Source organism: Lepus europaeus, chromosome 14, assembly GCF_033115175.1.
Source record: "Lepus europaeus isolate LE1 chromosome 14, mLepTim1.pri, whole genome shotgun sequence".
Lineage (NCBI taxonomy): Eukaryota > Metazoa > Chordata > Mammalia > Lagomorpha > Leporidae > Lepus > Lepus europaeus.
The window spans coordinates 82,313,025-82,326,037 of NC_084840.1; the positions used below are offsets into that span (position 1 = coordinate 82,313,025).

General features: G+C 47.6%; 1 protein-coding gene across 2 annotated transcripts in view; it reads right to left on the reverse strand.

Annotated features, from left to right (window-relative positions):
- Positions 1-13,013, reverse strand: part of DIP2C (disco interacting protein 2 homolog C) — a 485,199-nt gene that overhangs the window by 96,939 nt on the left and 375,247 nt on the right. For both annotated transcript variants that reach the window (XM_062211075.1, XM_062211076.1), the window contains 2 exons: positions 4,090-4,229; positions 151-287 (listed from right to left, as the gene is read on the reverse strand). In XM_062211075.1, the coding sequence (XP_062067059.1) occupies positions 151-287; positions 4,090-4,229 (277 nt within the window). The remainder of the gene's footprint in view (positions 1-150; positions 288-4,089; positions 4,230-13,013) is intronic.

Consider the following 13,013-nt stretch of genomic DNA (forward strand, 5'->3'; position numbering starts at 1 on the left):
GGGGGATGCGCAGGAGCCCCATGCTGGCTTCTGAACTCCTAAGCAGTTTCATCTTAGGTTTCATGTCTATTACCACGAACAAGGCAATAAGCAGTGTGGAGATGAAACAGTGGAAAAGAGTTCATGGCAAAGGACTCTCCATCAACCTACCTCAAAGGTGTTCTTGGTCATGCCAGAGAGGCCGTAATACGATGTACCCGTGGCAACGGCGCACACACACAGCTCCCCGATTTCATCCGTTCTACACAGCTGAGGAATCCCGTCGGGTTTCACTGAACACATGATGGCTAAGAGCGACACAGAAGAGCACAGCATGAGAGAGACTGGGGAGCGAGAGCCAAAGCGGAAGGCGAATGACCAATACAGTCATATGACTGCAGACTTGAAGGCACAGAAATGGCATCTGCAGCAAGACCACACATGAGAGTTGTCACCAGGTGCCCACGTTCCTAAAAAGGAATCGTGATTTGTCACGTACTGGCAAACTATACAACGTCATGGTTGGGACATCAATAAAACATTTCAATTGCTCTAATTTTTGTGCGTAAATCATATATATATATATATTTTTGACAGGCAGAGTTAGACAGTGAGAGAGAGAGAGACAGAGAGAAAGGTCTTCCCTTTCCGTTGGTTCACCCCCCAGATGGCCGCCACGGCCAGCACACTGTGCCGATCCGAAGCCAGGAGCCAGGTGCTTCTTCCTGGTCTCCCATGCAGGTGCAGGCCCCAAGCACTTGGGCCAACCTCCACTGCCTTCCTGGGCCACAGCAGAGAGCTGGACTGGAAGAGGAGCAACTGGGACAGAATCCAGTGCCCCAACCAGGACTAGAACCCGGGGTGCCAGCACCACAGGCAGAGGATTAGCCTAGTGAGCCAGGCGCCAGCAGTGTAAATCATATTTAAAGGGAACAACACTGACTGCCATTTAGGTTGTGGAGCTGACGCTCAGAATAAAAGGGTTATTTTGCCACACACCTATCCTCAAGCAAGATGAGAACAACTTCCAGGATGCTACTGGAACACGCAAATTAACAAACACAAAATACAAAGCTTCTCAAAATTGAGAGTGGCGGTCAAACCTCAGATGTCTGGTGGAAACTTTAATCCCTGATTTCAATTCCCTTTAAAGTGAGTCCTTCAGAGGATGTGGTTTGAGTGTTTCAGCACATAATTCAATGTGGCTGACCTCTCACTAGCTCTGGCCACAAACACGTGGATGCTTTGCACACGTGCATCCAGCACAAGCCACCTCCGCAAACAGAAATCTGCCCGGGACACCAGGAGCCTGCTGCTTTGGATGTGGTCTATTTAGTTCCAGGTAAACTGTTCAGAAAGGACTAGCAGCCAGCCCCCGACTTGGACATACAGTGTCCGAGAGAAGGAATTAGTGCAGTCAGGACGAGTTGAGCCTCAAAGTAAGAAAAATTCATGATAAAATGATACTGAAATATTCTTCACCATCAGACTGATAAAAATAAAAATAAAAAAAAATTGGTAACCCATTGGGGAAAGGGTGTGGAGAAAGTGGATTTGTCATTCACTACTGGCAGGAGAACAAACCCTTACAGTGCCTCCTGAAAGACAGTTCAGTACTATCCCAACTGTGTGCAGGTTCCCTTTGAGACAGGGACGCCATTTCTAGAGCTTTCTCTCTGAGGTCCTCGCCACACCTGCCCAAACTGAAGCACGCATGATGTCATTCACGGTGTCAGACTGCAGCATCACTCACACAGAGAAAGTCGGAGTTAACTATGTAGTCCAACGATGTGATGCTGCCTGAAAAAAGAATGAGTAAGCGCTTACGCGCTAACAAGTGTACTCTATGATGGAATGCTTTGGGGGCTGGCGTTGTGGTGTAGCGAGTTACAATACCACCTATGACGCTGTCATCCCATATGGATGCTGGTTCGGGTCCTAGCTGCTCCACTTCCCATCCAGCTCCCTGCTAATGCCTGGGAAAAGCAGTGGAAAATGATCTACATGTTTAGGCCCCTGCCACCCATGTGGGAGACCTGGACGGAGTTCCTGGCTCCTGACTTTGGCCTTGCCCAGCCCTGGCTTTTGCAGCCATTTGGAGAGTGAACTAGTGGAAGGAAGATGATCTCCCCCTCTCTGTAACTCTGCCTTTCAAATCAATAAATCTATTTTTTAATAAAAAAAAAGAACACATGAAGATGAATACAGAACTCTATTATGACATGAACAAAGTCAAAACCCAAGAAAGACAATGCATAACCTTGCACACACGCATAGGGGCATGTGAGGTTCCAAGGCCTCTGGAGTGCTCTTGCGAGGAGGCCTGGGGATGCTTGGGGCGGCCTCCAGAGGTTGGAGGGTCTTCCACTGTGAATACGAAATCTTTTGAAGTTTTCACCATAGGGCTTATAATTTTTTAGAAACTTAAGGAAAAAAAAATTGTTTAACTGACATATAAAGGTACGGATCTATTATTTATTTGAGAAATGCAGCCAAAGTGGCTTGGCTGAAGCTGGGAAGCTTGCAATAGGCCTGGGACATCCAGAAACTGGAGGCACTGGAAAGAAGAAACAAAGTTGCTGGGACAGTGAAGAGACAGTTTCCAGGAGGAAAAGGATGAACAGAAACACTCATTAAGGTAAAGTTAGAATTAGAGGGCTATTGAGGACTGCGAATGCTAAGTCTGCCTTGATTTCTTTCATGCCCTAACCAGGGCAAGGAGGGAGGCAAGGTACCCTCTGGAGAAGCCCAGCCCAGCACACACCACAGTGGAGGGGAACCGTGAGAAGTCCACACTGTGGGATTCCACCTGGGCAGTAGGGCTTTCTGTCCACGAGACACGATCTCAGCACTGCATCGTGTCATAAGCTAAGATCCCGTCATAAGCTAGGGTGCTCCAAGTGTTGTTTGGAGACAACTGGAGCTGTTCACATGGGGCTGGGACTATCTTACTCCACAAGCAAGAGCATTCTCCAGGGCACTGAGGAGTTCGAAGGAAGGAGATACAGATGATAGATAGGGTGTTGCGTGAGAAGGAGCTCTGCTTCCATTCTGGCAGACAGAGAGCAAGGAGTTAAAATGCTGACATGCATGGTCCTGTGAGATGCGGAAGAGGGAAGAACATGCTGAAAATGAGGCAGCAACCCAGAGTCCTGTGCATGGGTGCCCAGAGGTGTCCAACCAAGTGCACTACGTGGCAAGTTGGAGTCTACAAGCAAGCTTCTCTAATTCCACAGGCTCACGCTCCTGGGTATTCACACGTTTGTGAAAAGGCTTTCATGCCTTTGGGAAAACTAGTGAGCCAGCTTTGGGTGAGGTGCCACAATGACGGACAAGGAGCTGTCCCTCTGGGTTCTAGGAGCAGTCAGTCCAGGCCCCAGGGGGGACACAGAGCTGGCCCACGATGCTGTCATAAGGAAGGCGATCCTAGGGTCCCAGTGTACAAAGACACCCTTCCTTATCTTTGTGAATTTGCGTGGTTCTCTCTTTCTCTCTCTCTCTTTTTTTTTTTTCCAGGCAGAGTTAGAAAGTGAGAGAGAGAGAGAGAGGCAGAGAGAGAGTTATAGACAGTGAGAGAGAGACAGAGAGAAAGGTCTTCCTTCCGTTGATTCACCTCCCAAATGGCAGCCATGGCCGGCGTGCTGCGCAATCCAGAGCCAGGTGCTCCCTCCTGGTCTCCCACGCGGGTGCAGGGCCCAAGCACTTGGGCCATCCTCCATTGCACTCCTGAGCCACAGCAGAGAGCTGGACTGCAAAAGGAGCAACCGGGATAGAATCTGACGCCCCAAATGGGACTAGAACCCAAGGTGCCAGCGCTGCAGGCGGAGGATTAGCCAAGTGAACCGTGGTGCCTGCCAGCCACGTGGTTTTCTCTTATCAGGAGTGGAAGCATGGCTTTAAACGCCAACGCTTAACAGAGACTTCAGAAGACGAGAAGCCAAGGGCTCAGTCACAGAGCTCACACCAGTGGCACATGGTGATACCCAGGCAGAGAGAAACAGCGATGCGATGTTGGAAACATCATCCCATAATTGACTGTGACTCCCAGGCCGGCACTGGGAGTCCTCACTTTAAACCCCACAGTGTCTGCTGCCCGTGCTCCGCACTCACCTCCAGGCATCACGAGGCCGACATCCTGCACCGTGAGCACCGAGAGCTTCTCTTCCGAGTCCACGCGGATGACGCCGTAGGTCAGCCCGTGCATAGAGAGGACACCCCGGCCCGGGGGCTGGTTGCTGTCATCTGTTGGCCTGTAAGAGCAGTTCTGCTGTGAATACATACAGCCAGACAAGCCACGCTGACTACAGATGTGCATGTCAGTTGGCAGGCGTTACACACACAGACAGGCAGCCACAGTCAGGGCGGGAGGTGCCTCCGACAACCAGGCTGCTGCCCCTGGTTCCTGCACTAAAGAATCCTCATTGCTCTGGTGATTCTACCCCAGAGTGGCCAGGATATTTACAAAACCCCCAGAACAGTGGAGACAATGCTCCTCTGCCATCCTGCCCCGCCTCTAGGAACACCGGCTGGGACCCTCCTCACCCCAACCTTTAACTCCTGTTCTCTGCAAGGGTTGGGATTCTGGTTTTGCAATTGGCTGCAAAAGGGAAGTAACATCACAAAGAACCGAAGAACCTACACAAGACCAGCAAATAGCAATGGCAGAAATCCTGACTGCCCAGCCTCCGTTCTGATTCATACTGTCTAGGCTGATATTCAATTTGATATCTAAGAATCTACACGGGCCACTACTGTGGCACAGCGGGTTAAAGCTCTGGCTGGAAGCACCGGCATACCACATGGGCTCTGGTTCTACTTCCAGCTGCTCCTCTTCCAATCCAGCTCTCTGCTATGCCTGGGAAAGCAGTAGACGGCCCAATTCCTTGGGCCCCTGCACCCACGTGGGAGACCCAGAAAAGGCTCTTGGCTCCTGACTTTGAATCGGCTCAGCTCCAGCTGTTGCAGCCATCTGGGGAGTGAATCAGCAGATGGAAGACCTCTCTCTCATTACCTCTCTCTGTAATTCTTTCAAATAAATAAAAAATAAATCTAAAAAAAATCTACAGTAAGGGTTACGTGCTGCTATACTTTCTGGCTGCCAAGACAGGCTGTAAAATGCTCTGTGATTCTGAAGATGCGGGGTTTAGATACATAGCCTTCAAGGGACTGCTGTGCTCCCAGTCTGTCTCCCTTGCTGGCCACCAGCACCCGTGGTCTCGCCCTGCCCTGCCTTTGAACCTCTGCCCGCCCCTTGTCCTGGAGTACCCCAGTTCACTTCCACCTTGGGGCTTTGCCACTGGTTCTCCCCCAGACTCAGCCAACATGGAGCTAAGGGAAAGATCCCAACTCGGGCCAAGATTGTATTTGTTTTAATAACTCCAGATAAAACAAACTTGAATGCTGCTTCTAAGACCTGAAAGTTGGACTGTGCATCTCAGTTTGCTGGCCACGCTGTCTTGGAATGTCCTTCCCGCAGACGGCCACATGGTTCTCTCCCTCATCATCTCCGGGCGTTTGACCAATTATAGGGACATCTCATCACCTATCTGCAAAGCACAGACCATCTGACCTGAGGCCTCCCCTTTCAGACTAACTTTCTTGTGAGCAGGCTGTTTTGGTGCTTTTCACTCCTTCACACTGCCCTTAGAATAACATTTAGCAATAAATATCTGCTAACTAAATTGGAGAATAAACTAAAATATTTCCTAGATCATGGATCTTACCCCTGAAAACTAAACATTCTTCAGTGTGTACCTAAGCGAGACCATGACTGAAGTAAACATTAATTTACGTTATTATATATATAATGACATTTTATAATTTTCCACTTAAAAATCTTTAACATAGTTTTAATATATGAAAGACTATAAATCTAACTTTTTTTGTTTAAAATACATTAAGTTTATAATGATCCTAAACACATAAATTAGGCAGTGAAAAAGTTAGAAATTTGCAAAAGAATCTCATTTGAATCAATTAACTGGTATTTTGTTTAAAAAAGGTCTAAAAACATAATTGTTCTATCTGTAAGATTAAAAGGGGTAGTGTTAAGCAGATCTGTATTTTTTTTTAATAAAGTCTGCTTAAATAATAAAGCCCACACTAAACTACCTGGACATGATAAGCTGAGAGCACTGGGATGTATATTTGTTCTCCAGGCCCCTTCTTTTCCAAAGACCCCAAGAAATCAAAACTTTGAAACAAAAAATAGAGGGGGTTCTCAGGGTTCCTGTCTCTTCAGCCCAGCACCGCGCTACACAAAGATTCAAAGTCAGAAACGATAAGCGGCACTATCTGTTGTGAGCTGAACTGTGTTCCCCTAGGAGATAACCCCTGCAGCTGTGATCGTATTTGGAAACAGGGTCTTCACAGATAATAACCAAGTTAAGATGAGGTCATGCTGGATTAGGGGGAACTCAAAACCCAATTATGGGTGTCCTTACGAGAAGAGACAGAAGAAAGGACAGACACAGCAGCAGGGACAATGCCACACACAGCATGGGGAGGCAGACTGCAGTGACGCACCTGTTTGTGGTGCTGTGTTACAATGACCCTAGGAGACCCATACACCATCTTAGTAATAAAAACTAAAAGTACACTTATTTGCATTTTAAAAAGCCACTTGCCAGCAAAATGCTGGCGTAGTCACGAGGGGTCATTCCAAGCACAGGAAGATTCGGAATATTGGTATGTAGTGACAGGAAATCTACAATAGAGAACGCTAGAGGACAAAGTTCTTTTAAGACCCAATAATGCACAGTTTGTCTTGATGGCCAGATCCTCTATTCTATGTTCAGTAATAGTTAATGAAAAGCAAAATTAAAGAATGTAATGATTAAAAATCTAACATTATGGCTGGCGCTGCGGCTCACTTGGCTAATCCTCCGCCTGTGGCGCTGGCACCCCAGGTTCTAGTCCCAGTTGGGGCGCCAGATTCTGTCCCGGTTGCTCCTCTTCCAGTCCAGCTCTCTGCTGTGGCCCGGGAGTGCAATGGAGGATGGCCCAAGTGCTTGGGCCCTGCACCCGCGTGGGAGACCAGGAGGAAGCACCTGGCTCCTGGCTTTGGATCAGCGCAGTGCGCCAGCCGTAGCAGCCATTTAGGGAGTGAACCAACAGAAGGAAGACCTTTCTCTCTGTCTCTTTCTCTCACTGTCTAACTCTGCCTGTCAAAAACAAAAACAAAAACAAAACACCCTAACGTTATAAGCTGCTATCGGAAATTCTCAACTATGTTTATAAACCCCTAGTTACGGGAGCTTGAATATCTTAACTTAAAAGCTAAATCAATGGCACTACTCATGTATTGATTTGACCTACCACTATATACCTATATATGAAAGAGTCCGTGGCTAGTCAGAGAAAACTCTGACTCCTGTGTTCTTTTCCTTGCTGATTTGCAAATCATGTGTCAAAAGGCAGAGAGAGAAGCATGTGTATTCCCACAGCAGGCAGCCTCATGGCCCCATCTCCACATACTATGGCATTCCCAAGTCTACCCTTAACCAGTCTACAGGAGCTGGAGCTGCAGACAGCCTCCTCCCTCCAGATGACAAAGTGAATGCTTAGCTCATGGTCTTCTTGTGCCTGAACTTCTACACACATGGACTTACATAAAACTCACAACAAACCTATGCAGGTACTATATTCCCCCATCCTTGGACTACCAAGTTCAAGTGTACAAATGTCAACTTAGTTGCCCAAATGAGTGGTGGGGCTTGGTAGAATATGGACCCAGAGCACAGCTAATGGCCAGACCATAGTACCATGTCTCCCTCCCTGACATCCCAAAACCTTCCCTGCCTCCAGCCCTGGGACATTCAGCATGTCTCGGTTAGCTGCAGTTTTCTTTCAACAAAATTTAAAAGCCCATGCTACTATGAATGATATATGATCCTTTTTTTTTTTTTTTTTTTTTTTTTGCCAGGCAGAGTTAGACAGTGAGAGACTTACAGACAGTGAGAGATAGACAGAGAGAAAGATCTTCCTTCTGTTGGTTCACTCCCCTAATGGCCACTACGGCAGGTGCGCTGTGCTGATCCGAAGCCAGGAGCCGGGTACTTCCTCCTGGTCTTCCATGTGGGTGCAGGGCCCAAGCATTTGGGCCATCCTCCACTGCACTCCCGGGTCACAGCAGAGAGCTGGACTGGAAGAGGAGCAACTGGGACAGAACCGGCGCCCCAACCGGGACTAGAACCCGGGTGCTGGTGCTGCAGGCAGAGGATTAGTCAAGTGAGCCACAGAACCGGCCCATGATCCCATTCTTAAGAACAAGGCAAACACTGACAGCAAAAAAGGGAAAGTCCTTGTTGATGTTCCATTACCCAGTCCTACTCCCATCCCCGCAGGTAACCACTACCAACACATTTATATGTAAAGGTACAGACGCTGTAATATGCAGTAACAGATAAGATATATGCATATCTAAACAATTATTTTTAAAGAAAATCTGAATCACAACATGCATTATCTTCCGTAACTGCTCCAGTATACCTGCAGATCTTTGTGTGTTTCAGTATCCATATATATACGTACATATGGAGATTGTGTTACGTACAAATGGCAATGCATCCATTTGTCTCAACTGGTAAACAGCATTCAGTAACAGCACTACATGATTATTTAATTCAACCTTTATCCAACCAGACATGTTTTGAGAAAATACACACCTGGAAAGAGAACAGAAGAGGCAGAAACCCTAAAAAAGGGTGTGTGTTGTGACACAGCATTAAGCCACTGCTTGGGTCCAGACACCTGTGGCCCATAATGCTGTGTATGGGTTTGAGACCTGCCTCTGCTTCCAGCCCAGCTTCTTGCTAATGTGCAGGCTGGGAGGCGGCAGGTGATGGCTCAAGTATTTCCTGCGTAGAGTTCCAGGCTCCTTCAGCCTGGCCTAGCCCCAGCTATTGCAGGTATTCGGGGGAGTGAACTAGCAAATGGAAAATCTTTTGTCAACTACCAGATTTGGGTCCAAGATGCAATGGCATACTCAGGCTGATGCAAGCCCACGTGTCTCACAAAGAACAGGAATTACACAGTCATCGTAGCAATGTCCAGGAAGGGGAAAAATATGCAGCTGTGTATAAAATAGTGCAGAGATAGAGTGCGAAAAGGAGATTAAAAGATGACAAGAGAAAGGAGCTCGCTCCTCTCAGCTTTAAGCCTCATGAGGAACACACTCGATGACAAGGGGCTTCAGTCCAACAGTGTGTGCCACCATTTGTGTGTGAAGGCATGTCCAGCCTCTGTCAAACACTCGACAGGCCTTTAGCTAATCTTGCAGTGTAACATCTGAAGAAGCAGCGATGAGAAACTTCAATGAACACACCTATGGTTTGCTTCCACGGACAGCAAGCCCAGCCGGGCTAGACTCAACGTACAGGGACACAAAGTAAATCCAGTAAGCAACAGGCAGTTGGGATGATTTCCAGTTCCAGGGTTTCCCAGTGTAACCTCAACACATTTGCAAAGCTGCAACGCCACTTGTCATTCACTGAATCCTTTTGTATGTAGGGGAAACAAAGGCTTTTCATCTTCCATGGGCGATACACAATCAGGGATTCTCAGTTTAGGGACAAAGGTACATTTGGAAGGCACAGGCTTTGAGCTATAGGTATCTACTCTCCTCTTCCTCTGTCTCTACTACTAATTACAGTGTTTCTATATAATTGATCACTATAGACAATGCATACAGTATTATTGTGGCAATGCTATTATTAACAACAGTGGCTAATATTTGTTGAATTCTTCCTATAGACTAGCCATATTTTTTCATTATTCCCTTATGTGAGCCCATTTAACACTCTCATAGGCTGATGATGTGGGTACTCCTATTATCTGCATTTCGGAAACCCAAGTAGTGCTCAGGTTATGCAGTGAGCATACGAATAGCTGGGACAGCAGGGCAAAATCTGAAACCCACTGGCGAACCACAGCACTTGACTCGAGATAGCGAGAGGAACACAGCAGGGCCCTCTCGTTGAAGCTCAGCAGCAGCCGCCCACGGACACGGCACTGCACGCAGTACCAAAAACCCTCTCGCCCAACACTGCTTCTGGGGCAAAATACATTTGGTGTCCGAAGAAACTAGTGACAATTATAAGGCAATCAGCTGAGACAGACAGAGAGGAAGAGCCCCCACTTCTGAACTGGTGACCAGAGAGATGGAAAGGAGGAGAATTTCTAGGTCAGCTGTTCAGCTGTTGTGGTGTCCGGTCACGGTCCACGACCAAAGTCTTTTCCTTTAGGCAAATGTAAACCAGCCCTGAGGTTTCAGGGGGCGAGAAAACAACCAGACCCACAATGAAGAGGATCCCCATGATTCTTCTTTCTTCCTTGGGCTACTCTTTTAGAGCAGGAAAAGGGCTCTGATACATTAATAGTGCCTGGTGAAGAATGGAAGGAAGCTGAGGTTCTACGCTTATTTGAACAGAACTAATAGTTAGCTTCAGGGCACATTCCTGCAGCACATGGAGAAATCCAGTGAACAATGTGGATGGACCCTGCTGGGATGCTTCTTGTGATACAGACTTTCAAAACGCAACACACAGCTACACTCAAGCCATGATTTCTAAGAGAGAAAGACATCAGCTAAAAACAGTACACCCCAATATACTGAATGAGTTATTAGTTCATTTGACGTCATTTGCTCCCTTCTCTCTGATAAGAAAAATACATGCCCACTTAAAAGCCAAAGAACCCAGGGCTGATATCATGGCATAGCCGCCACAACATGAACCATCCACTGGTTCACTCCCCAATTGGCCGCAATGGCCAGAGCTGTGCCTTTCTGAAGCCAGGAGCCAGGAGCTTCTTCCAGGTCTTCCATGAGAGTGCAGGGGCCCAAGGACTTAGGCCATATTCTACTGCTTTCCTAGCCCATAGCAGAGAGCTGAATCGGAAGTGAAGCAGCTGGGATTTGAACCAGCCCATATGGGATGCTGGCACTGCAGGCAGCAGCTTTACCCACTATACCACATCGCCGGCCCCTCAAAGCACTCATTTTAAGAGCTATGTAATATAGAAAGTGAAATTTCTACCAATATTACCTTCTTGCCTACCAAGTTTACTGCATAAGTTTTGAATTTCTTTCTTGATAAATCTAGTTGTAGAAACTGAAATATATTTTGGTAGCAAAAATGAAAATGGGTAAGACCACATGAGTTGTTTGCAAATTCCATTTGTCATTTGCAAGGCTCCCATTTCATGTCCAGTGGAAAGTTCTGGGTAGGAGCCCAAAGGGCCAGTTTCAGCTGATGTAAGGCAGAGGGTTAGGCCACCTCCTTAGCTCTCTCCTCTGTGCACCTCAGCCTTGGCCCACACAAACTTGTCCCTACAGAACAGAATATACTCTTAAATGCAAGTGGTCAGGACCACTTAAACAGGATAATACAGGTGCTTTGTGCTTCAGTGATAATTCAATGCTGTCCTCCTTTACATGGTTTTCATCTCTAAACTCTTTAGTGATTAAAGAAGTTTTGTCCAAAACCTCAATCATTACAATGTATTCTATGTTGTTATGTTTTAAAACTGAGATTACAGGGGCCTGGCGCTGTGGCGTAGTGGGTAAAGCTGCCGCCTGCAGTGCTGGCATCTCAGATGGGTGCCAGTTAGTCCTGGCTGCCCCACTTCTGATCCAGCACTCTGCTATATCCTGGGAGAGCAGTGGAAGATGGCCCAAGCCCTTGGGGCCCTACACCTGTGTGGGAGACCCTGGAAGAAGCTCCTGGCTTTAGATCGGCCCAGCTCCAATGGCTGCAGCCATCCAGTGGCTGGAAGACCTCTCTCTCTGCCTCCATGTAACTCTGCCTTTCAAAAAATAAATAAGTCTTTTTTTAAAAATCTCTGAGTCTCACTTTATTGAGCACTTAAAATTGTTCGTGAAAATCTCACCTCAATTCATGGATTGGTGTTAAGTTATTTTTTTTTCTTTTACTTTGGGGCACAGGTTGTTGTTGCAGGCAGGAATCACTTAATTTCACTTCAAAGGAGAAAAAGCTTAAGGGAATACACAGAACCTAAGTGTGGAACCAGCTAAGATGAGATTACAGATAAGAAGCCTAAGAGTGATTGAGGGGCTGGTGCTGTGGAGTAGCAGGTAAAGCCGCCACCTGTGGTGCCGGCAGCCCATTGAGGAGTTGGTTAGAGTCCCGGCTGCTCCACTTCCCATCCAGCTCTCTGCTGTGGCCTGGGAAAGCAGAAGAAGATGGCCCAAGTCCTTGGGCCCCTGCACCTGTGTGGGAGACCTGGAAGAAGCTCCTGGCTCTGGATCAGCTCAGCTCTGGTCATTGCAGCCATTCGGGGAGTGAACCAGCAGATGGAAGACCTCTTTCTCTCTCTTCCTCTGTAAGTCGGACTTTCAAATAAATAAAATAAATAAATAAATAAATAAGTAAGTGATTTGAGGCCATCTGGGGAGTGAATTGGCAGATGGAATATCTCCATCTCTCTGTCTCTCCTTCTTTAAAAATAGTAGGAAGTGCCTAGATGGCTGAATAGGGTGAAGTCCTACTGATCCTGACTGGAGGAAGACAGCAGGAAAAAAAGCAGAGGCAGTGCATGCCTGGGGGAGAACTGGAGAGAAGTTTGCAGGGGAAATTCTACAGAAGAAGAGGAACCATGTGGAAAGCACAGATGTGCAGCAGCAAGTGGGGACACCACGCACAACTTCCGCAGCCAGGAACTGGATGAGATGCCTGGTTCTGAGCAGGTGAGAGCAGACGCAGCAGCCCGTGCCACCGGTGATACTGCCTGAAGCAGGGCCTTGTGGACCACGCTGACTTTGAGTGCGGCCAGGAGCCCTAGCAGTGGGCAAGGTACCCACCTAATCTGCTGAAGGTAAAACATGTTTCTTTCTCCCCACCCTCCCACAAGGGTGCCTGGCAACCGGAGGGGAGAAGCTGCCATCTTGACACAGGTAAAGGCTGTGGCAGGTCTCGTGTGTGTGACCAGGGGATTTTAGCAGAGGGAAAAATCCATGTTTCCCTTCGACTTTGAGTCTGGATGGGAGGGCTGACAGAGAGCTGAGGACCTACTTA